At 43.2% G+C, this 26,385-nt stretch overlaps 1 protein-coding gene across 2 annotated transcripts; it reads right to left on the bottom strand.

Annotated features, from left to right (window-relative positions):
• Window positions 1–401: 401 nt before the first annotated feature.
• Window positions 402–25,649, bottom strand: NLRP2 (NLR family pyrin domain containing 2). Of its 2 annotated transcripts, XM_081505453.1 has the most exons (12): window positions 25,428–25,649; window positions 25,069–25,126; window positions 16,460–16,504; window positions 11,793–11,864; window positions 10,042–11,641; window positions 7,953–8,123; window positions 6,214–6,378; window positions 4,919–5,089; window positions 4,407–4,577; window positions 4,004–4,174; window positions 3,174–3,344; window positions 402–762 (listed from the first exon to the last, which is right to left on the bottom strand). In XM_081505453.1, the coding sequence occupies exons 1-12, from the start codon at window positions 25,647–25,649 to the stop codon at window positions 624–626; spliced, it is 3,156 nt and encodes a 1,051-aa protein (XP_081361579.1). In that variant the 3' UTR covers window positions 402–623. The 2 variants fall into 2 exon arrangements, with proteins under 2 accessions (XP_081361579.1, XP_081361580.1); XM_081505454.1 differs by lacking the exons at window positions 25,069–25,126; window positions 25,428–25,649 and adding an exon at window positions 16,629–17,176.
• Between the last annotated feature and the right edge of the window lie 736 nt (window positions 25,650–26,385).

The following is a 26,385-nucleotide window of genomic DNA, read 5'->3' as shown; positions in this document are numbered from 1 at the left end:
ACCAGGCTCCTCTGTCCATCGTATTTCCCAGGCAAGAAAACTGGAGTGGGTTGCCATTTCCTCCTCCAGGGGAGCTTCCTGACCCAGGGATCGAATTCTGGTTTCCTGCCTTGCAGGCGGATTCTTTACCTTCTGAGCCACCAGGGAAGGCCACTGAAGCACTTAAGAGGGCTGCAAATTATTGTGGGATTAGTAGGAGAAATACTCCAATGAGGAAGACTTGTCAGGTATCTAGTCACACAGATAAGAAATACCAGATCTGGGCAATGACTTCGCAGACAAATCAATGTGATCACCAACATTTCTTTCCCATTCCCTCACCCCTGGGCTAAGTTCTCCCTGAATAAAGTATCTTTTCTCTAAGTTTAGGTGGAATCCATTCATAAATAAGACTTCACTCATGAATGCTTTCAGCTTTATTTTTCTTGATATACGCAAGATACAGACACTTCATCCACCACAGGGTTAAGTGATGAGTGTATGTTTTATGCAAACCAGAGGCTCAACCATGGCTAAACTAACATCTGGCTCAGCAACTACCCTCACTGAGAAGGATCTTGGTAAGTTCGCTGTCACCTTGACGATCTAGGACTTTACTGGAGAAGGAACGGCTCCAGGCGGGTTCAGAAAATGAAGTCACGAGAAGAAGGTCTGTTATTTTTTGGGTCTCGACGATCACTCTCAATAGTCAGCTGTGGGTTGCTTTCCTTCATTTCTCTCAGCAGCTTCTGGATTCGAGCGTCAGATTCATCTATCTTCAACCTAGGAGGTAGAATGCGGGAGAGAGAACGTTTTCTTATTGCTTTGAGGAACTGCCTTCCAACTGCCCAAGTGCCTGGCAAAGCTCACGATTTAGGAATTTACAGAGCAAGGGCCACCTGTATTGGCTGTTGTATACTGCAAAGCAGAGTTCCAGGTCGATTTGGTAGGGAAAAAAGATGCTATTGGGTTAACGGTGGTCGTGGTGGTGGTGGTGTAGTCACTAAGTCATGTCTGACTCTACAGTCATGGACTGTAGCCCACCAGTCTCCTCTGTCCATGGGATTTCCCAGGTGAGAATATTGGAGTGGGTTGCCATTTCCTTCTCCAGGGCATCTTCCCGACCCAGGATCAAACCCAGGCCTCCTGCATCTTCAGGCAGATTCTTTACCACTGGGCCACCAGGGAAGCCCCGGGTTAACACTGTAACGGTATAAAGGCACTACATACCTTTGGGTGCTTGAATGATCTTGGGTGATTATCATATCATGCTTGGCACTAGAGATGGAATTGATGAATACCTCTGTGATGTCCATCTAAAACCTACCTACTCCATAACATCGACAACTTCTACTTGGTGAATGGAGGATGAGGCCGACACACTTGAATCAAGTCAGTGGGATTAGCTTTTTATCTTCCTTGGCTACATACAAGCTTCTAGATAACTACCACCCCATATGTGATCTGTGATAAGAGTAGTCTCATTTCTTGGATTTGCCTTTTAGTAACCATGTTCAGTCATGTGTATGTGGAAATGGGAAGTGGGGAGAGAGGGGGAATAATTAAATTAAAATTACATATAAAAACAGGAGACCAAGGATATTGGCTGCCGTGTTTCTGATTGGCATTATAGTCCCGATTATGCTGGCATATTAATCAAAATCTGTTTTGTTGTTTGAGTTTCACAATATGTCCATGCAACAAACCTTCACTTAAAGATGAGTAAGTTTTGGGGGTCTCATGTACAGCATGGTGACTATAGTTAATAATACTGTATTGTATACCTGATATTTGCTAAGAGAGTAGACCTTATGTGTTCATACCACACACACAAAGGTAACCGTGTGAGGTGATGGATGTGTTAATTACATTGATTGTGATGCTCATTCCACAATATATACATTCATCAAAATATTACATTGCATACCTTAAATATATACAGTTTTGTTAATTGTAGCTCAGTAAAGCTGACAGACCATCCCTGCCCCCAAACTCCATGTACCTGGTCAACTTTAAGCTAGCTTGAGCAGAAACCTTGTCAGCAATCAATATAACTTTTGCTAAAATATAGGCCAACTAGCTTCAAAATATTTAAAACGTGACCCTTTAAGGTCAAACATAGTTGTGTCTATTCGTGATTGTCAGAGGTTGGTCACAGTCTTTGGTAGAAAAACAAAAAAATAGTCCCACGGATGATCTGTATGTGGTTCAAAGTGTTGAAGGAATCAGAAATGGGGTGTGAATAACAGATCAGAAGATACAAATGTGTTACTCTAAGAACGAGGAGAAGGTGCTTGAGAGTCCCTTGGACAGCAAGGAGATCAAACCAGTCAGTCCTAAAAGAAATCAACACCGACTGTTCACTGGAAGGACTGATGCTGAAGCTGAAATACTGATGCTAAGAGCCAACTCATTGGAGAAGACCCCGATGGTGGGAAAGACTGAAGGCAAAGGGAGAAGAGGGTAGCAGAGGATGAGATGGTTAGATGGCGCCACCAACTCAGTGCACATGAGTTTGAGCAAAGTCTCGGAGATTGTGGAGGACAGAGGAGCCCGCTGCACTGTCGTCCGTGGGGTTGCAAAGAGTCGGACGTGACTTAGAGAATGAACAACAACAAAAGCCATCAATTGTCTAGGTTGCATTTGAGGATTTAAAAAAGTTCCCACACGCTCGGGAGGAGTTTTGGGTTCTCTGTCACCACAGTAGCAAGTCGTCAACAGAGCAAGAACAACAGAACAGGGAGCAAGTAGAAGATAGCCAGCTGGTGACAGCTTCTACGGCCACAGATGACTTTGATTAGACAGCAAACTCGCTCCAAAGAACGTGCTTCTAAGTCTGACATTGACCCACTGGACCTCTATAACTAATACAGTCCACAAACACACTTTCCAAAAACACCATATAAGAGCTGTGATTCCATTTCCCCAATGAGACGATTGCTGGCCGCCATAACTCCCCCTCAGGTAGATAAACCCTAAGTCCAGCCTCTTGCTTTCCAGATTGAGTTTTGGTCTCCTTTGACTCATCTTCTCTGTCAAAACAACGGAAGGAACCTGTGGGAAAATTATCTCATAACCAGACATCAATAAATGAAAGTTGTGAGCATCAAATGCCTACAACAAATTCCTGTAGTTTGTGTTCCCCCCAAACCTAGGCTCGTGGAGCAAACACTCAGGGGAGTAGGAGATCATACCTGAGTGTCTGGAGGGGACAACTCTGAAGTTTCAAGGCATCACACAGCATATTTACCCCACTGGACCCCAAGGAATTTTGGCCCAGGTCCAGCACGATCAGGTTCTGGTTGCTTCTAAGGGCAGATGAGAGTTCTGCACAACAGAAGGGAGTGATGGCACACCCCCACAACCTGTAGGTGAAACACACACATTCACTGATTTCCTCAACCAATGCTCGTTGATACCATCCCATACGCCAGGCACACACTTGGGTGGTAGTGGTCTTTGTGGTCAGGGTTGATTTGGGGGTCTTCTGTGGTTCACTATGAATTTGGGGATTACATTTTGTGCATGGGTGTGAAAAATGCCATCCTGGTAGAATTTTTAATTTTTATTTATTTTTTAAAGATTTGCCTATTTTTGGCTGCACTGGGTTTTTGTTGATGCGTGTGGGCCTTCTCCAGTTGTGGTGTGTGTGGGCTACTCGCTAGTCACGGTGCGCAGGCTTCTCATTGCAGTGGTTTCTCTTGTTGGGGAGCACGGGCTCTGGGGTGTGCAAACTTCAGCAGTTGCAGCTCACAGGCTCCAGAGCACAGGCTTTAGTAGTTGTGGCACATGGGCTTCGTCATCCTGTGGCATCTTCCCGGATCAGGGATCAAACCCATGTCCCCTGTATTGGCAGGTGGATTCTTTACCACTGAGCCACCAGGGAAGCCCCATCCTGGTGGAATTTTTAAAATGCTCAATGAAATTTATTCCAATCCTTTGTATTAGAGCTGGGGTGGGGGAGGTCTGCTATACTGATAGTACATTTCAGATACAGACTAAAGTTCACAAAATTGTAACTCACCATAGACATCTTAGTTTACACAGTGGTTTCTTCAAAGCCTCGCACAGAAACTTCAATCCAATAATTCCTATGTGATTCAGTCCCAGATCCAAGCATGTGAGGCTTGAATTTTGCTGGAGGAGTGTCGAGAGATGAATGCAGCCATCGCTGGTTATGTTGCAACACCATAGCCTAGAAATCAGATCACATGAAGAAAACGTTTTTCTTTTCTCCCACCGATGAGACACACCAAAATCATGACCATCTATCTCAAGCCATGGCTTTTTAGATGAGTTTGAAGACAATGGAGACAGTAACTAGAAACTGCCCTGCTTGAATCCCGTATGCATGTATAGACACACAACACACACACATACATACATATACATACACACACACACACACACAGCCAGCACAGACTTACACCAGGGTTTGCAGTTGACATTCAGGGTAAGTCAGGCCCTCACACAGCAGTTTCACCCCACGATCTCCAAGAGCATTCTTGGCCAAACACAGGTGGGTCAGCCTCTGGTTGACAATCAAAGCAGAAGACAGATCTTTGCAATAGGCTTCTGTAAGGTGACAGTTTTCCAACCTGCAAAAGCACCACGCAGGTAGCAAGATGGTGAAAACATTCCTAGGACCCACCTTTCTTGGCTGTCTTCAATGACTGGAGTCCTCAGTCACACCCCTTTTTGTTAATTCTCTGCCCTCTCTCAATGGTGAGCTAGTGATCGTGGTCATAAAGGGACAGGAATGAGAGAAGGATGAGATACACGAGCCATTTGTCTGGGGCCAAAACTGGGAGCCAGGCATCTATATCAGTGGGGTGTTCCATCCCGGTCACCCAGCAATTCCAGGTGTTACCTCTGCTCTTCTCTGTGTGACCCTACATCTGCCACAAAGACGCTCGATGGAGAGAGAGGAGAGACTTACGACAACCTCTGTAGGAAGCACGTCGGATATCTCAGAGTCGCGTATAGCAACTTGGCTCCCTCATCCAGGAACTCATTTGCTGTGAGGTTCAAGCACGTGAGGGACTGATTGGTTCTGAGGCAGCAGGAGAGGTCAGCCCATTGCTGGGTGGTGGCAGAACAAGACACTAACCTTCAGGAGAAACGGCAACACGTCATTCGCGAGGCCCAAACACTGGATATACAACTGGCTACAGCTTTGTCTCTCACTCTGTTATGTTAGGGTTCCCAGGTGGCTCTAGTGGCAAAGAACCCACCTGCCAGTGCAGGAGACGAAGAGACGTGGGTTCGATCCCTGGGTTGGGAAAATCCCCTGGAGGTGGGCGTGGCAACCCACTCCACTATTCTTACCTGGAGAATCCCATGGACGGAAGAGCCTGGTGGGATACGGTCCAGGAGGTCATAAAGAGTTGGACCCAGCTGAAGTGACTTGGCATGCCATTATGTTAACCCTGGACTAAATTATCTGGAGCAGAGGTTGTCCAAGTGTGATTCCTGGACCACTTGCATAGCACCATCTGGTAACTGTGTAGAAATGCAAATCGTCTAGAGACGCTAGATGTAGAGGCCAGTGATCTATGTTTTAAGGTATCCTGCAGTCACCTGGAAGATGTCTTTTAACAAATTCCTGGACCAGATACCCAGAATTTGATTCTGAACATCTGGGTGAGACCCAAGAATTTGGATCTTTTTATCAAGCTCCCCGGTGATGGTACTGCTGCTGGTGGTCTGGAGATGACACATCAAGAACTACTTACTTAGAAATCCAGCCAACCAAGCACATTGTGCAACTATATTCTATCTGGAGATACATACTCTATTCCTGGAGGTACACATTCTTTGTCATGAGCAAATAAAACTTTATTGGAACATGATATATAGTATCATGATAAAGAATATGCATTTCCAGGAGTAGAATACAGGTAACATGTTTTTCCTTCTTTGGGGGGGAGGGCCACGCTGCCTGGCATGTGGGGTCTTGGTTCCCTGACTAGGGATCGAACCCACAGCCCCTGCGAGGGGAGCGTGGAGTCTTAACCACTGGATCTCCCCGGGAGTCCCCTCCAGCTCATTTTCTATCCTGGGGCATGTGCCTTAAGTGGTGGTGGTGGTTGTTGAGTCGTTAAGTCATTCCGACTCTGTCCAGTCAGCATAAGGGGTTCCCGCCCGGCTCCGATTTGCACAGCGTTGCCGTGCAGGTTTGGGCTAGCTCTATGTACAGGCTGAGGGTTTTCAGTGATGGTGAGGCTGATATACCTGAGATACTGCAGATTACATTTGGGGTTCCTCAAGACCTCACACAATGGGGGAAGCATGTCATTCTGGTCGTTTCCTTGAAGGGTCAGATGTGTTAAAGTCTTGTGACCACCAAAAGCCATGCAGAAGTTCCGATAAGCGTCAGCTGGGGAAATATTTTTGAGGCTATGGAAAAGAAACAGGTGTTAGCTTGAGTCTGTATACCTATAGAGCACACACATAGAATAAAGAGCGGCCATGTGCTTAAATGTTAGAAGTAATTTCTTTCATATTTTTACCTTTATTGACATACTGTTGACAGATAAAATTGTGTGTATTTAAAGCATATGACTCCATGTTTTGATATACAAGTACCTTGTGGAGTCACCCCTACTATCAAGCCACCACTGCACACAGATCCCCTTCCTTCTTTTCTTCTGTGGCAAGGTCACTTATGATGAACTCTCTTAGCAAATTTCAAGCATCCAGAGCAGTATGATTATCACTGTCAGCAGTCATCACATTGCTGTCCATCAGGTCACCAGAACTTACCATCTTGCATAGCTGAAACTTTGTGCTGTTTAATGAACAGCTCATTACAATTAGAAGCTCGAGTTTCATTTTTTTTTAAAGCCGGAAAGAATTTTAATTATCCAATTCTTCTCATAGAAGAAAAAGATCTGAGCTGTTAGTAGCTGTCATGTCATAGATGGATAGATGGATAGACAGACAGATAGATGATAGGCAGATCTTATGAAAGTAGAAGCTCCAGTTTCTTTAGTTGTTTCAAACTTTTGCCAAAGGGAAGCCAGTCATAAGCAGTCATTTTAGACAAAAGCTGTTCTCCCATGGCTTTTTGAGAAAGATAAGGCAGCATCTCTTTTCTTTGAAGTGTTACCAATGGATGCATTTCAACAATGCTATGTCCTTGATGACAAAATTATAACGGAGTAATCACAGTTCAGGTGTTCAAAACTGGAGTTAGGCGGCTACTGAGAATCTGGTCTCGGACACCTCTCTGGCATCATTGAGAACTTGAACTTTCTTAAAAAGCCCAAGGACACCACCCTCCAGCCCCACCCTTATGGTCCCTCCAATCTCCCCTTGTAACTACGTAACCATTTCAGACCCCAAGCAATTCTTGCTCAAGGAGCACTCTTACTTCTTGCCAGCTCCAATTATAATTCTTGATAAACAACTCAGGTAACTGACTGTAATCCTGCATTTTCTGCTTTATAAACTTCCTCAATTTTGTAGTCAGGTGGAACACAGTTCAAGCATTTCCTGAATCTGTGTCTCTTGGGGTGTGGTCCTAAACGACCCCAAATCAGCACCTTTTAATCTCAATCAAGTCTCCATTTCTGAAATGTTGGTTAACAGCCTGCTGAATGCTTTGACTCCAGGGAATGCTCTTGGGCTTAGAATCAGGACTGCAGAGCCAATAAAACCCAAGGTGGGAAGAGCTCTTATTTCTCTGCGTTGAGAAAGAAAAATACCAAAACAGGATGCCAGCAGCTTGGGAGGGTCTCACTGACATCAAAGCTAACGTAGCTGATTCAATCGTGTTTACTCCTTCTCTCTCCTTCCTCCTGACTCACTTGCCCAAACGGAAGCTTGCAGGGTTTTCCCAGAACACTAGCTACACAAACGAACCTCAGGTCCAGGAAAACTCTTAACTAAAATGCTGTCTTAGGGGGACAAAATGTAAGAAGCTTGGACATGCCCCGGAGGCTTTAATCCAGAGACTAGCTGCTACTTACACCACTTTCTGGAGACTAGAGGCAGCAGAGGTTATTTTTTCGCAAAGAATTCTCACTGAAGAGGTGCTGAGGAAGCTCTGACTGATGTCCAGAATTAGCAGATTTCTGCTTGAGTCAAACACAGAACAAAGATCCACCCAGAGAGGGAGCGCGTGTTGATCATTCTGGGACCTATGGGAAAAGATGAAGGAGGGGACTTAACAAATACTGCTGGAGAGAAAAGTAACATTTGTTCATTTTCATGAACGTGTTTCAGGTTTCTCTGTGCATTATTGCTGTTTAGTTGCTCAACTGTCTTCGACTCTTTGTGATCCTTTGGACTGTAGCCTGCCTGGCTCCTCTGTCCATGGGATCTCCCAGGCAAGAATATTGGAGGGGGTTGGCGTCCCCTCCTCCAGGGGATCTTCCTGACCCAGGGATCGAACCTGCATGTCCTGAACTGGCACCTGGGAGGCCCTAATGAGAAATTATAACTCTAAAGGTTGGGTGATTTAATTATTTAGCACAAGTATCAGACAACCCAATACTTAAGACATATTACTGGAGAAAGAACTTGAACTTCTCACATGTCAATCTAACACAGCCTTAAAACAAGTCAAAATTCTAACCATATCATTGATCAAAGATTGAGAGCAATATACATCATCGATGAACACTTAAGAGTAGTGTACACATCAATACAGGTTATTTGAATATTTGATGGTAAATCCATATAAATAATATTCAAGCTAATTTATAAGCATATTTGCTGACCTAAGATGATGTCCATAAAATTTTGAGAAAATACAATCTTTAAGTGGTTGCATATTCATGTACAAAGATTTCTCAAAGAATGGTTATTTTGTTCTGGTGATTGCTTTTGAGTGGAAGGATTTTAGCAGAGGAAACATATAGGAGACCTGGGTTCGATCCCTGGGTCAGGAAGATCCCCTGGAGAAGGAAATGGCAACCCACTCCAGTATTCTTGCCTGGGAAATCCCATGGACAGAGGAGCCTGGCAGGCGATAGTCCATGGGATCGCAAAAGAGTCAGACACAACTTAGCAACTAACCAAAGATTTAGATAAATTAGTATGCAAGGCTGTCAAAACATTTGAGTGAAAGAAGGGGGAAAAATTAGAATATGAATATAAATGGATCCATAAGGTAGAGAAGTGCTGATGAGAAGTTATCATGGTCCTAACACTTCCTGGAAGTAAATCAAGCTTATGACTCTTCACCAAGTGGTGAAGGAATGTGAGAGAACATGTAATATGTAAAACAGACACCTCCACCAGGGGGCTAATGAGGGCATTTTATTCTAGTTCAACAAATATACATGAAGATTTCAGACACAGATTTCAGATAACAACCTAGGAGGCAGGAGAAGGTGAGTTGATAAGATAAATATCAGTATATTGACAGATATTACACATCACCGTGAGGTAGAGATTTGATGGTGACCATAGGACTTCATAAGCCAATAGACTTGAGCTCTAATCCTAGCTAAACACTCTTTTCTGAAGCCAGTGTCTTCATCTTAACATGGAAGGTGACCTGTTTCTAGTAGGTGCCAAATTAGAAGTATTTGGAAACTGCACATGATCTCAGTTGATGTTATTTGTGCTTAAATTGAAAATAACAAAGATCCATAACTGGCCATCTCATTATCTAAGTCTGTCAGGTGAAGTTCCTGGGACTGTCCATGATCATGGGTGAGGTGTAGCGTTCAGAAACTTGGCACCTTCAACTCCTGACTCCATCTTTAATGCTTTTCTTGAAGTCATGCTCCAAATGGGATGACCATGTCTTCCGTCTCCCCAAACCTACACAGCCAACCTGCAGACTGAAACAGGAGGAGACATTTGCAAAAAATGGCTTGGCTAAACGAAAATGGAGGTGGGTCTCCAAAGAAGGTCTGGTTCCAAAGCTCCCATTTCTAATGACATCGTACCTCCTGCCTTGAATGTTAGGTGGGCAGGACACAAGGCCACAAAAGGCCACTTACTGACCTTGAGCAAGAGGCAACAAGACACACTGGCCTTTTACTAATGAACCATGGGATAAGGCAAAGGACAGGAGAACTAGCCGGCCGCAAAATGAGTTCTCACCTTTCAACCTGAGTGCCTGATTCCAGCGCGGTATCATTATCCAGAAATATCCCCTCTTCTACCTGCAGCGAAAGTTTCTGCAAGTTTCCACAGTGCTTGAGGCAAAATGACGAGTGCACGACATCCGTTTTGTTTTTCAAATGCAGGGTCATCTCCTTGATGTGGGCCATGGCATCTTTCACCAGCTGCTCCTCCTGAGACTCGTAGAGACAGCTCAGGACCTCCTTTGTGTCCGCCACCGAGAAGGATTTCTTCCCATGGGGCATCAACGTGTATTTCAGTAGCTCCCGCTTGATCTCCGTTGATACCAGACAGCCGAAAGTCGCCTCCAGCTCCATGGCCCTTCTTTCGTTGCAGAGGCCAAACAGGAAGTACCCGACGTGGGTCAGGGTGGGGTTCTGCAGCCTCTCCTCCTTGGACAGCAGTTTCTGCACATCCCCAACGTGCCACCGGCGGCCGCCCGCCCCTTCCTCCTCCTGCTCTTCCGGCTCCAAGACATAGAACACGGCAGCCAGGAACTGCTGGACGCTGAGATGGATGAAGGAGCAGCAGCCCTCGCCGTCTTCGCTCTTCTGGAGAATATGCCTGTCCAGGAAAGGACAGAGGGCAGGCGGGTCCACCCCAAGTCGCCTGAGGTCTTCCCCATCGAACACAGAGCTCCGCGTCCACACGCCCTCGGCAGCCAGGAGGCACAGGGCCTTGAGCGGAGCCTGGAGGCCCCGCCTGGGGCCGCTGCCATGCGGCGGGGGGAAGCGGCCGCAGAGGAAGCGCAGGAACAGGGCCGTGGTGGTCTGGCAGGCGGCGGCGGGGTCCTCCCCCCTCTCCATCTGCTGTCTCAGACAGGCGCAGACCAGCCAGCACACGCAGGGCGCCGAGCCCAGCCGGAACAGAGCTGCGTTGTTCTTCATCAGGTCGAAAGCTCGCAGGGCCTGACGCTCCTCTTCAAAGTGTTTCAAGAAATAGGCCTTCCGGTCCTCCTCCAAGAACCCCTCGATCTCTAGGAAGAGCGGCTGTTCAGTCAAGAGCCGCAGCTCCCGCAGGGCGCTCGGTCGGGTGGTGATGAGTAAGGTGGCCTTGGGTAGCATCTTTCTCTTCAGTAAACTCCCCAGGAGGACGGCCACCGGCTTCTGCTTCTTCCAGTCGCCACATATGTCGTGAATGAGCGCCCCCGAGGGGACCTTCAGCTCGTCAAAACCGTCGAGGATGAACAGGACTTTCTGTGCCTGGGTGAGGATCGCCGGTATGTCATCCTGCACATGTGGCCAGTTGGCAGATATCAGCTCTGCAAAGGTGCACGTGCCCCTGTGGTTGAGCTCCTTGCAGCTGAGGTAGAAGGCGAAGTTGAAGGTCTCTGCCAGGTTGTCCTGTGTCCAGTCCAGCATCAGTTTCTTTGCCAGCGTGGTTTTCCCAACGCCAGCAGGACCGTGCAGCACCACAGTGTGTGGAAATGGCCCAGCCAGCATTTTAGGATTGCAGAATGGGATCAGGGTCTCATATCTTTGGGTGACGATGCAAACATCTTCATTGAGTCTGGGCCAAAAGTTCTTCCAGTGTTGACAGAACTTCTTCTTCAATATATTTCTGTATTTATCTTGTTTACCTTCAGTGATAAGAGGCAGGGAATAGACAGAATATAGTTGGTTAGTCATTAGGGAGATGATGCTTTGTTTTAGTAGGAAAGGGAAAAAGAAGAAATGAGGTTTATAAAGAACCACCCGACACCAAACTCACTCCAGGTAGAGAGGACAGACCTGGCTTTTCTCCTTCCAAATCTTCTTTTGTTTTTCCTAAGTTTGTGACATCTTCCTGTACTTGGGCCAGCTCTGCAAAATACAAATTAAAGTGAGCTTGACACAAAACCGGTGTACTTCTCTTTTACCAGAAATAGGGTGTTAAAGTAGACTCCAAGGAGTCCAGATTCTAAGTTTCTTGTCCACAGTGTGTGCTGGGATATGTAAAGTTGGGTTTATAGTGATGAAGATAACAAGTGAATCCCTAAACCAAGTTGCGTGCCTCTACTCTGCAGAACCATAACAAGAAATACTGCCTCTATCACAACTCAATGTGGTTTATTGAAATTATTTGTCTATCTTTTCCAGGGGACTAGAAGAGGTGCCTGGAAAACAGGTACTGGATCGTCCCCATAATAGTCTCAAGTCATTATAGGAGCTCAAGTATTAAAAGTACAGGCAACTCCTAAGTATCCACCCAAGATAAATGGACATGTGTCTATACAAAGACTTGCACCCTCTATACAAAGAGTGCTCATGGCAGCATTATTCAAGACAGTAAAAAAATAGATATGATTCAAACTTCCCTGATGAATGAGCAACCCAAACGTTATATATCCACTCAATGGAATATTACTCAGCAACAAAAAGGAATGGATCAGTGACACATGTAACAACATGGATGAACCTCAAAAGCATTTTTTTTGAAAGTTGCTCAGTTGTGTCCAACTCTTTGTGACCCCATGGACTATACAGTCCATGGAATCCTCCAGGCCAGAATACTGGAGTGGCTTGCCATGCCCTCGTCTAGCAGATCTTCCCAACCTAGGGACTGAACCCAGGTCTCCCACATTGAAGGCAGATTCTTTACCAGGTGAGCCACAAGGGAAGCCCAAGAATACTGGAGTGGGTAGCCTATCCCTTCTCCAGAAGATCTTTCCAACCTAGGAATTGAACCGGAGTCTCCTGCATTGCAGGTGGATTCTTTACCAACTGAGCTATCAGGGAAGCCCCCCAAAACTCAAAAATGTTATTGTAAGTAAAAGAAAACAGACACAAAACACCACACGTATTCAGAAAAGGAGAATCTAGAGAGACAAAAAGTTAATGGCTGCCTGGACTTGGGGGAGAGAGACCAGGGAACAGTTACATATGGACGAGAAGGATCTTTTTGGAGGTGATGGAAAGATTGTAAAATTGAATAGTGGTGATTCTTGTACAACTCAGTAAATTGACTAAAAGTTATTAACAGGTACACTTAAAATGAATGAAATTTATGATACATAAATTATACTTCAACAGAGCTGTTGAAGCAGACTTGAAAGTGAGACTAATGTTAAACTGACCTCCACATCAGTTGAGGCAAATCACCTACCTACAATAGGTCTCAATTTTCTAATCTGTGAGTTGATACTATCAAAGTTGTCTGAACAAGTAGCAAAATCTAAGAAAACTCTATACGACATACTCCTGATTTTCCATGAACTGAATTCTGGCTCTCCCAAATGTTTATTTCCTCTGTTTATTCTTACATAATAGGGATAAGACAGGGAGGAAGGCATTCTCCATGAGACAACTGGGGACTATGAATTAGTTCAGTCCAGTCGCTCAGTCATGTCCAACTCTGTGACCCCATGGACTGCAGCATGCCAGGCTTCCCTATCCATCACCAACTCCTAGAGCCTATTCAAACTCATGTCCATCAAGTTGGTGATGCCATCCAACCATCTCATCCTCTGTCGTCCCCTTCTCCTCTTGCCTTCAATCTTTCCCAGCATCAGGGTCTTTTCCAATGCCTCAGTTCTTCGCATCAGGTGGCCAAAGGGTTGGAACTTCAGCTTCATCATCAGTCCTTCCAATGAACATTCAGGACTGATTTCCTTTAGGATGGTCTGGTTGGATCGCCTTACAGTCCAAGGGACTCTCAAGAGTCTTCTCCAACACCACAGCTCAAAAGCATCCATTCTTTGGTGCTCAGCTTTCTTTATAGTCCAACTCTCACATCCATACATGACTACTGGAAAAACCATATCTTTGACTAGATGGACTTTTGTTGGCAAAGTAATGTCTCTGCTTTTTAATATGCTGTCTAGATTGACTATGAATATGTCTAGGGGACTATGAATAGTGGTGAAATAAAGAGAGAGAGATGAGTTTCCCCTGAAGAGTGGGAGAGGACAGCCAGGAAGGGTCTGCTTCATTTAGTTTACTCCAACATTGGGTGTCCTAAGATCAACCTGGCTCCTCGTCTTCCTCTTCTTCTAAATGCTGCTGTGTTTGTTCTAGGTTTTCACATTTTGTTATCCCTGAAGAAAAGGGAGGGTGTTATGGTCTTGCCACTATGCCAGTATTGAAGCTTCTGTTTCTAAGAGAGTGGGATTTCAAGAAGTCTCAAGTTTAACAATTGGGTCTCAGTGTCTAAGCCCAGATTACATGAAAAAGGTGTTATTGAGGTTCTGGAGATTAAGTGTCAGGCAATGATCTCAGTGCCTTTTCTGACAATTGAATTCCTGTGCAGTTCAGAAATGGGTGCATACAGAAAATGGCTCTTTCTGAGGGGCATCTGAAAGCCTTCATGACAAATTCCCTAGTTTCTGACAAGGTATGTAAAGTTACATAGTCCAAGGATGCAACCTAGGAACAGGGAGAAGTCATACAGAAGAAGAAATACTTCGAGTGCAACATGGATAATGAAGAGGTGAGGAAGTTCCCTGGTGGTCCAGTGGTTGGGATTCTGAGCTTTAGCGCTGAGGACCTGAGTTCAATCCCTGGTCAGGAAGCTAGGACCTCAAAGACAAAAGAAAAGAAGAGGTGAGTGTGTGGAACTTCTGAAGAGGTATCCAGGAGGCAACAGGATATGAGTATCTGAAGTTCAGGGAAATGCTGAAGATGTCACCTGGAGAGTCCTTGGCGTATAAATAGCCAGTAAGACTCCAAGTGAGCCTTCCGGGATAAGTATACAGAGTGAAAAATGGCCAACCAACCATTCAGTTTGAAGATTAAACAGGAGAGCAGGAGCTCTGGGGAAAAAATGGTTGTATACAGGTGATGTCATGTTGCCAAGAGTTAAGTTTTTTTTTTTAAGGATTTTTTTTTTATGTGGACCACTTTTACGAAGTCTTTAACAAATTTATTACAATATTGCTTCTATGTTATGTTTTGGTTTTTTGGCCATGAAGTTATGTGAGGATTGAACCTGCATCTCCTGCCTTAAGGTGAAGTCTTAACCACTGAACCATCAGGGAAATCCCCAAGAGAAAGATTTTTAGACAAGGAACTCTCTGATGCTAGTTTAGTTAGAACATTAAATATCAACTTTGAGGCTGGTACTGTTCCTTAAAGCATTGCCAAATGTCACCTCTAACAGATCATTAGCTTACATTTGAATTTTGATCATAACTATAGGACATTTAACATATTTGTGTATCAATAGAAGCAGTTAGATTTTCGGTAGGGGGATTATGTATGAATGGCTGTCTTCACTTTTCAAACCAGCCCCTAGTCTACAATTGCCTTGAACCCAAGTTATTTTTAAAGATACTGGGGATATCAAGAGAAGATAATGTTGAAAATCACAAATTCAAAAATCCTTTTTGGCCAGGATTAGCAAACTTTTTTTTCTTAATTCCCTCTGCAAAGGAGCAGATAGTGAAGATTTTCTGTTTTATGGGCAATGTAGTTTGTTGCAATTATTCATCTCTGCCCTTGTGGGACAGAAGCAGTCACAGGTAATATAATATATAAGCAAATGACTATGCTGTGTATAAATAAGTTTATTTACATTAATAAGTAGTTAAATTTGAATTTCACATGATTTTCATAGGCCGTAAAATATTTTTTTTTTTAAATTATTTATCGGCTGTATTGGATCTTGGGGTTTCCCTGATAACTCAGTTGGTAAAGAATCCACCTGCAATGCAGGAGACCCCAGTTTGATTCCTGGGTCAGAAAGATCCCCTGGAGAAGAGATAGGCTACCCACTCCAGTATTCTTGGGCTTCCCTTGTGGCTCAGCAGGTAAAGAATCCACCTGCAATTCAGAAGACCTGGGTTCGATGCCTGGGTTGGGAAGATCCCCTGGAGAAGGGAAAGGCTACCCACTCCAGTATTCTGGCCTGGAGAATTCCTGGTCTGTATAGTCCATGGGGTCGCAAAGAGTTGGAAATGACTGAGTGACTTTCAATTGGGTCTTAGTTGTGACATGTGGGATCTAGTTCCCAGCCCAGGGATTGAACCCCAGCCCCCTGCATTGAGAGCATGGAATCTTAGCTACTCGACAATCAAGGAAGTGCCTGTAAAGTATTCTTTTGATCTTCCCAGCCACTTAAAAATGCAAATGCCATTCTTAGCTTGTCGATCTACAAAAGCACACGGTGGGCTGGATTTGCTTTGGGAGCCATGGTTTGCCAACCCTGGCTCTAGGACCATCTAAAATTCAGCCTATTCAGTTTCCAAGAGGAAGCTCACTCTCTCTCCCACATTTGTGTGTATTTACTGATTTCTGGCATGAACACCGCCTCATTGTAGCTTTCGATGTCTCACTGTTGCCCACCTGGACGACAGCAGAGGTGAGGTCTTCCATTTCTTTGCATTCCTACTGCTCAGCATGATGTATTTTCTAATTACGACAATCCTGAATTCTAAAATCTCACTTTTAGAAAAAGTGAGATTGTGAATGAGGTGACTTACCTAACGATGGAGGCTTATTTTCCTGAAGTGACTCCAAAGCTGTTTCTGAAAAAAAAAAAGGGAAGAAATTAGCACTTTTCAGAGCCCAGACCTTTGTAGTTGTATAGCCGTTGAGTTTCATCTGAGTTTCTTGCACCCTCCAGATGGTTTTAGGGGCTAAAACCATCACCTGTCTATTGAAGAGGTAACAGTAGGCTAAAAACTGAAGCTGGGGCTTCCCTGGTGGTTCAGTGGTTAAGAGTTCGTGTTTCTAATGCAGGGGGTGAGGGTTTGATTCCTGGTGGGGGAACTAAGATCCTAAGTGCTATGTGGTGTGGCCAAAAAATAAAGATAAAATAAAATTTTAAAAAAGCTAAAAACTGAATTTAAATTGGCAACTAAAGAAAATGCACTTTCTCCCCCACAAATTCATCAAAAGATCATTTGAATGCTGAGCAACTTCCACAAAACAACTTCTGAATGCTGGCGGAGGACACCAGGCACCCAGAAAGGCAGCCCATACTCTTTGAAAGGAAGTAGGACAAAATAGAAAAGACAAAAAGAGAGACAAAAGAGTTAGGGATGGAGACCCGTCCTGGGGAGGGAGTCATGAAGGAGGAGGAGTTTCCAAACAGCAGGAAACCCTCTCATCAGCGGGTCTGTGGGGAATTTTGGAGTCTCAGAGGGCAACATAACCGGGAGAAAAAAAACCCCCACAGAATCCGCGCGCCTAACTGCAACTCCCAGTGGAGAAGTAGCCCAGACACTCCTGTCCACCACCAGCGAGTGGGGGCTGGGCAGGGAGGTGTGGGCTGCACTCTTAGGGTAAGGACCGGGCCTGAATGCCCTGAGGACACTCTGAGGGAGCTGATGCTTTTGAACTGTGGTGTTGGAGAAGACTCTTGGGAGTCCCTTGGACAGCTAGGCTCTAGCCAAATGCGCAGCCTGGCCCGCTCACAGAACAAAGGATTGAGCGAACACCAAAGGAGAGCTAGCCGGCTGCCGACTGGCCCCTCCCTGCCCAGAGGCAGAGAGGCAGGCGGGCGACAGCCAGAGCTGGAAGGTGAGAGGCAATCTCAGCCCCAGAGATGGCATCCTCCACCAGACTGTGAGCAGGCTCTCACATCTTCCTGGGATCCTGGACGGTTGACATCTGCCAGGAGGGTCACAGCCTGAGATCAGCTCCCCAGACGAGACACATGGCCCACCTGGGACAGTACACTCGCCAAACACCTGGTTGCCTGAGCTGCTCAGACCTGGGAAGGGCACAAAATGCACGCCCAACCAAATCTGTGCCATGGTGGAGTACCTGAGAACCTGAACCTGAGCAGCTTAAACCTGGGAAGTGCACGAAATGCAGGGTCCGCTTTGGATAGTGCCCTTGCAGAGCAACCTGGAGCCTGAGCAGTGTAGACTTGAAAAGCACACGCTGCCATGAGCTGGGGGAAACCCAGTGGGGTCCATACACTGCGAGCACTCCCCACACACACCAGTGATGTTTGTTTGCAGTGCTCCTCCCTCCCCACAAGACAACTGAACTAGTGAGCCTAAATAAGTGACCACCTTCACCCCCTTGTGTCAAGGCGGAAATTAGACACTGCAGAGACTTGCAAACAGAGGAAGCCAAAATAAACAAAGGAGAGGGAACTGCTCTGGAAGTGACAGGTGCAACAGATTAAAACCCTGTAGTTAACATTGACTAAGCACTGGAGGGGGCCTATAGACCTTGAGAAGAAGCACAACCTGGAACAAGGAACTGTTTGAAACTGAACTGACCCCACACTGCCCACAGCAGCTCCAGAGAAATTCCTAAATATATTTTTTACTATTATCACTTTTTAATTTTTTTATTTTTAAGTTCTTTATTACTCTGACTTCCCTGGTAGCTCAGATGGTAAAGTGTCTGCCTACAATGTGGGAGACCTGGGTTCAATCCCTGGGTTGGGAAGGTCTCCTGGAGAAGGAAATGGCAACACACTCCACTATTCTTTCCTGGAAAATCCCATGGACTGAGGAACCTGGTAGGCTACAGTCCATGGGGTTGCAAAGAGTCAGACATGACTGAGCGACTTCATTTTTATTACTCCTTTAATTTTCATTTTTATAACCTACTATTACCTTGAAAAAACAAGACCCTACGTTTAAAACAAATTTCATATATATATCTTTTATAATTTTTGTGATTGATTTTGTTTTGTATTTTAATATTGTATTTTTGAGAGTCTAACCTCTACTTAGGAAGCATCACTATGAACAAAGCTAGTGGAGGTGATGGAATTCCAGTTGAGCTATTTCAAATCCTAAAAGATGATGCTGTGAAAGTGCTGCCCTCAATATGCCAGCAAATTTGGAAAACTCAGCAGTAGCCACAGGACTTGAAAAGGTCAGTTTTCATTCTAATTCCAAAGAAAAGCAATGCCAAAGAATGCTCAAACTACCACACAATTGCACTCATCTCACCCACTAGTAAAGTGATGCTCAAAATTCTCCAAGCTAGGCTTCAGTATGTGAACAGTGCTTCAGTATGTGAACAGTACATGAGCCGTGAAATTCCAGATGTTCAAGCTGGATTTAGAAAAGGCAGAGGAACCAGCAGGCTGCCCAAAGCCATGCCAAGCCCATAGGCACCCCAAAACTCACTACTGGACACTTCATTGCACTCCAGAGAGAAGACATCCAGTTCCAACCACCAGAACACAGATGCAAGCTCCCCTAACCAGGAAACCTTGACAAGCCCCTAGTCCAACCCCACTGACAGGGAGCAAGCTCCACAATAAAGAAGAATCACAAACTTCCAGCCTACAGAGAGGCCAGCCCAAACACAGCAATCTAAACAAAATGAAAAGGCAGAGTAATATTCAGCAGGTAAAGGAACATGATAAATGCCCACCAAGCCAAACAAAAGAGAAGGAGATAGGGAGTCTATCTGAAAAAGAATTTGGAATAATGATAGTAAAGATGATCCAAAATCTTGAAAACAAAATGGAGTTACAGATAAATAGACTAGAGACAAGGATTGAGAAGATGCAAGAAATGTTTAACAAGGACCTAGAAGAAATAAAGAGTCAATCAATAATGAATAATGAATAAATACAAGAACTGATATCAAAAGCACTCTGGAGGGAACCAACAGTAGAATAACTGAGGCAGAAGATAGGATAAGTGAGGTGGAAGATAGAATGTTGGAAATAAGTGAAGCAGAGAGGAAAAAAGAAAATAGAATTAAAAGAAATGAGAACAACCTCAGAGACCTCCTGGACAATGTTAAACGCCCCAACATTTGAATCATAGGAGTCTCAGAAGAAGACGACAAAAAGAAAGGGCATGAGAAAATACTTGAGGAGATAATAGTTGAAAACGTCCCTAAAATGGGGAAGGAAATAGCTACCCAAGTCCAAGAAACCCAGAGAGTCCTAAATAGGATAAACCCAAGGTGAAACACCACAAGACACATATTAATCAAATTAACAAAGATCAAACACTAAGAGCAAATATTAAAAGCAGCAAGGGAAAAGCAAAGAATAACACACAAGGGGATTCCCATAAGGATACAGCTGATCTTTCAATAGAAACTCTTCAGGCCAGAAAGGAATGGCAGGACATACTTAAAGTGATGAATGAGAAAAACCTACAACCTAGATTACTATACCCAGCAAGGATCTCATTCAAATATGAAGGAGAAATCAAAAGCTTTACAGACAAGCAAAAGCTGAGAGAATTCAGCACCACCAAACCAGCTCTTCAACAAATGCTAAAGGATCTTCTCTAGTCAGGAAACACAGAAAAGGTTTATAAACTAGAACCCAAAACAACAAAGTAAATGGCAACGGGATCATACTTCTCAATAACTACCTTAAATGTAAATGGGGGTTGAATTCCCCAACCAAAAGACAAGACTGGCTAAATGGATACAAAAACAAGACCCCTATATATGCTGTCTACAAGAGACCCAGCTCAAACCAAGGGACACATAAAGACTGAAAGTGAAAGGCTGGAAAAAGATATTTTATGCAAATGGAGACCAAAAGAAAGCAGGAGTAGCAATACTCATATCAGATAAAATAGACTTTGAAATAAAGGCCTTGAAAAGAGACAAAGAAGGACACTACATAATGATCAAAGGATCAATCCAAGAAGATGTAACAATTATAAATATATATGCACCCAACATAGAGGCACCACCATATGTAAGGCAAATATTGGCAAGTATGAAAGGGGAAATTAAAAGTAACACAATAATAGTGGGAGCCTTTAATACCCCACTCACACTTATGGATAGATTTACCAAACAGAAAATTAGCAAGGAAACACAAACTTTAAACGATACAATGGATCAGTTAAACCTAATTGATATCTATAGGACATTTCACCCCAAAACAATGAATTTCATCTTTTTCTCAAGTGCACACGGAACCTTCTCCAGGATAGATCACATCCTGAGCCATAAATCTAGCCTCAGTAAATTTAAAAATATTGGAATCATTCTAAGCATCTTTTCTGATCACAATGCGGTAAGATAGATGTCAACTACAGGAAAAAAAACTATTAAAAATACAAACATATGGAGGCTAAACAACACACTTCTGAATAACCAACAAATCACAGGAGAAATCAAAAAAGAAATAAAAATATGCATAGAAACAAATGAAAATGAAAACACAGTAACCCAAAACCTATGGGACTCAGTGCTAAGGGGAAGGTTCATAGCAATACAAGCTTACCTCAAGAAACAAGAGAAAAATCAAATAAATAACCTAACTTTACACCCAAAGCAACTAGAAAAAGAAGAAATGAAGAACCCCAGGGTTAGTAGAAGGAAAGAAATCATAAAAATCAGAGCAGAAATAAATGAAAAAGAAACAAAGGAGACTATAGCAAAAAATCAACAAAACTAAAAGCTGGTTCTTTGAAAAGATAAATAAATAAAATAGACAAACCATTAGCCAGACTCATCAAGAAAAAAAGGGAGAAGAATCAAATCAACAAAGTTAGAAATGAAGATGGAGAAATCACAACAGACCTCACAGAAATACAAAGGATCATAAGAGACTACTATCAACAACTATATGACAATAAAATGGGCAACTTGGAAGAAACGGGCGAATTCTTAGAAAAGTATAACCTTCCAAAACCGAACCAGGAAGAAACAGAAAATCTTAACAGACCCATCACAAGCATGGAAATTGGAACTGTAATAAAAAATCTTCCAACAAACAAAAGCCCAGGACCAGATGGTTTCACAGCTGAATTCCACCAAAAATTTAGAGAAGAGCTAACACCTATCCTACTCAAACTCTTCCAGAAAATTTCAGAGGAAGGTAAACTGCCTAACTCATTCTATGAGGCCACCATCACCCTAATACCAAAACTAGACAAAGATGTCACCGAAAAGGAAAACTACAGGCCAATATCACTGATGAACATAGATGCAAAAATCCTCAACAAAATCCTAGCAAACAGAATCCAACAACATATTAAAAATATCGTACATCATGACCAAGTGGGCTTTATCCCAAGGATGCAAGGATTCTTCAACATTCACAAATCAATCAATATGATACACCACATTAACAAATTGAAAGATAAAAACCATATGATTATCTCAATAGATGCAGAGAAAGCCTTGACAAAATTCAACATCCATTTATGACAAAAACCCTCCAGAAAGCAGGCATAGAAGGGACATACCTCAACATAATAAAAGCCATATATGATAAACCCACAGCAAACATTATCCTCAATGGTGAAAATTGAAAGCATTTCCCCTAAAGTCAGGAACAAGACGAGGGTGCCCACTCTCACCACCTCTATTCAACATAGTTTTGGAAGTTTTAGCCACAGCAATCAGAGAAGAAAAAGAAATAAGAGGAATCCAGATTGGAAAAGAAGAAGTAAAACTCTCACTGTTTGCAGATGACATGATCCTCTACATAGAAAGACACCACCAGAAAATTACTAGGCTAATCAATGAATATAGTAAAGTTGGAGGATATAAAATTAATACACAGAAATCCCTTGCATTCCTATACACTAACAGTGATAAAATAGAAAGAAAAATTAAGGAAACAATTCCATTCACCTTTGAGATGAAAAGAATAAAATACTTAGGAATAAACCTACCTAAAAAACAGAAGATTTATATATAGAAAACTATAAAATATTGATGAAAGAAATCAATAACTCAAACAGATGGAGAAATAAACCATGTTCATGGATCAGAAGAATCAATATAGTGAAAATGAGTATACTATCCAAAGCAATCTATAGATTCAATGCAATCCCTATCAAGCTACCAATGGTATTTTTCAGAGAACTAGAACAAATAATTTCACAATTTGCATGGAAATACAAAAACCCTTGAATAGCCAAAGCAATCTTGAGAAAGAAGAATGGAACTGGAGGAATCAACCTGCCTGACTTCAGGCTCTACTACAAAGCTACAGTCATCAAGATAGTATGGTCCTGGCACAAAGACAGAAATATAGATCAATGGAACAAAATAGAAAGTCCAGAGATAAATCCATGCACCTATGGACCCCTTATCTTTGACAAAGGAGGCAAGAATATACAATGGAGAAAAGACAATCTCTTTAACAAGTGGTGCTGGGGAAACTGGTCAACTGCCTGTAAAAGAATGAAACTAGAACACTTTCTAACACCATACACAAAAATAAACTCAAAATGGATTAAAGATCTAAATGTAAGACAAGAAACTATAAAACTCCTAGAGGAAAACATAGGCAAAACACTCTCTGACATAAATCACAGCAGGATCCTCTATGACCCACTTCCCAGAGTAATGGAAATAAAAGCAAAAATAAACAAATGGGACCTAATTAAACTTAAAAGCTTTTACACAACAGAGGAAACTATAAGCAAGGTGAAAGGACAGCCTTCAGAATGGGAGAAAATAACAGCAAACGAAGCAACTGACAAAGAATTAATCTCAAAAATATACAAGCAGCCCATGCAGCTCAATTCCAGAAAAATAAACGACCCAGTCTAAAAATGGGCCAAAGAACTAAACAGACATTTCTCCAAAGAAGACATACAGATGGCTAACAAACACATGAAAAGATGCTAAACATCATTCATTATCAGAGAAATCAAAATCAAAATCACAGAGAGGTGCCATCTCATGCTGGTCAGAAAGGCTGCTATCAAAAAGTCTACAAGCAATAAATGCTGGAGAGGGTGCAGACAAAGGGAACCAACCCTCTTACATCATTGGTGGGAATGCAGACTAGTACAGCTACTATGGAGAACAGTGTGGAGATTCCTTACAAAACTGCAACTAGAACTGCCATACGACCCAGCAATCCCACTGCTGGGCATACACACCAAGGAAACCAGAATTGAAAGAGACACATGTACCCCAATGTTCATTGCAGCAGGTACATATACACAAGGGAATATTACTCAGCCATTAAAAAGAACACATGTGAATCAGTTCTAATGAGGTGGATGAAACTGGAGCCTATTATACAGAGTGAAGTAAGTCAGAAAAAAAGCACCAAAACAGTATATTAATACATATATATGGAATTTAGAAAGATGGTAATGATGACCCTATATGCGAGACAGCAAAAGAGACACAGATATAAAGATCAGACTTTTGGACTCTGTGGGAGAAGGCGAGGGTGGGATGATTTGAGAGAATAGCATTGAGACATATATATCACCATATGTGAAATAGATGACCAGTCCAAGTTCGATGCATGAAACAGGGCACTCAAAGCCGGTGCACTGGGACAGCCCTGAGGGGAGGGGGGTTCAGGATGGGGGACACATGTACACCCATGGCTGATTCATGTCAATGTATGACAAAAACCACCCCAATATTGTAAAGGAATTAGCCTCCAATTAAAATGAACAAATTAATTAAAAGTGATAGGAAAAGAAGAAGAGATATGTTACATGCTCTTGCTGAGGGTGGGGAGAGAGAGAGCGTGTTTATAGTCATATTATATGGGGGAGGGAAACATAGTGGGACTTGAAGACAAAATAGAGGGTTTATAACCCTAATCTTCACATTTCCTCCTATATTTTTTTACACAGAGGCAACTGTTTTATGAGCAATTGGAGTAGGAAATGGCACCCCACTCCATGGAAAATCCCATGGACAGAGGAGCCTGGTAGACTACAGTCCATAGGGTCACAAAGAGTTGGACACAACTGAGAGACTGAGCCTGCATGCACATACTATTTTTACTTTTTTCTTTGAATTCTTTGAATTTCATTTCTCTTCATGTTTTTATTTTATTTTACTTTTTTATATACATAATACTGTATGCATTTTTAAATATACATAATACTATGAATGTTTTAAACAGGGTTGATAAGATCTTGGAAGACATATGAAAGAGCGAAAAAATGAATCTATTCCAGAAACAGACTTGAACAGGAGAAGAGTTGTATAGTGAAGTGGCCCCGGTAGGTATACAATACTTTGAGTAAAAATAGCTAGAATACAAGAACCTTGGAAGACACCACCAGACTTGACCAAGGTCTAGCCCTTGTGTTCAGGTCAGCTAGCCTCTCCCTGGAGCAATGTTATTTCTGTGTTTCTAAAACCACGGAGATTATTACTCCTCCCTCCTACGATGCAGTGTGGGCTTATTTCTGCTTACCCCGGAGTTCATCCTTTGCTCTCTCAGACAGATCCATTCGGTTCATCTCATCAGAGACCTGGATGCATAATGGAGGAAGGAGAGGGTGGGATGAACTGAGACAGTAGCGTGGAAATATATACACTACTACATATGTAAAATGGACAGCCAGTGGGAATTTGCTATGTGATGCAGGGAGCTCAACGTGGTGCTCTGTGATGGCCTAGAGGGGTGGGATGGAGTGGGAGGTGGGAGGGAGGTTCAAGAGGAAGGGGACATATGTATACCTATGGCTGATGTATGCTGATGTATGGCAGAAACCATCACAGTAGGTTAAGTAATTATCCTCTAATTAAAAATAAATAAATTTTAAAAAAGACCTGGATGGTCACCATCTCTACCCAGTAGCTAGGGCAGCGGGCAATGAGGAGGTTGGCCAGCTGCTTCCTGCTGGCCTGCTCCACCTCTGTCTGCAGGAGGTGCTGTAACTCCTCTTTCAGGGAATGGTCCCTCAGAAGAGATTTGAATTTGCTCAACTCATCCTGACTGAGCTCCTCTAGCAGAGGCTGCAGCTGGAAACCCAGCTCGGCAGAAGGTGCCATCTTGACCAACAAATGAGAGGTCAACTTTTGGCGTTAACCACGTTTTAAGGGGAGGAAGGGAAAGACACGGGGGTTGGTACTCCCCTCTCAAAGGCTGGTTGCTTCTGTGTCAGGAAATAGGCTGTTTATTCTCACTGCCTAACCTGCTGCGTTAAGAACAAACTCCCCAGTAGAGGTAAAACCCACATAGAACTCTTTCTTGGCTTTTTAGAGCTTAAGACCCCTCTGAGAACAGGACGTAGCTAAGGTAGTTAGGACGTCCACACTGCTGGATCTCCTGTATGCAGCAGGTCAGATCATCTGGTATTTTTCAGTAAATTGAGGTACAAATAAATTAATGAGAATTATTGACTTTAGCTCTTAGTAGCAACTTGATGTGTAGTTATCTTAGGATGTTTACGGAGCTTGACTACTAAATGAGGATCTTGAGTTGAGACTATCTTAACAGGTATTCACTCTGCAGTTGAGTGGAATGCCTTTTAAATTTACTCTTCTTAAAGAGTCACTTCCTGAAGTCAACAGACCTGGATTTGAAACCCTTTTAATAGTTGAGAGCTTGAGCCAAGGGTTCTGAGCCCAGATTTCTAATTGCCAATCAACTACACCATCATCCACCTTATTAAATGGCTAGGGGCATTCATCTGTGCCAATAAAAGGTTCCTTTGGATGCCAGGAATTATTTTATTTTAAATAAAAAAATTTATTGAGGTATACTTGATTTATGTTGTATTAATTT

This window comes from Giraffa tippelskirchi, chromosome 7 (assembly GCF_054371585.1).
Source record: "Giraffa tippelskirchi isolate mGirTip1 chromosome 7, T2T-mGirTip1v1.2.pri, whole genome shotgun sequence".
NCBI lineage: Eukaryota > Metazoa > Chordata > Mammalia > Artiodactyla > Giraffidae > Giraffa > Giraffa tippelskirchi.
The sequence above is the reverse complement of the archived record's forward strand: the minus strand, read 5'-3'. Positions and strand labels throughout refer to the sequence as shown.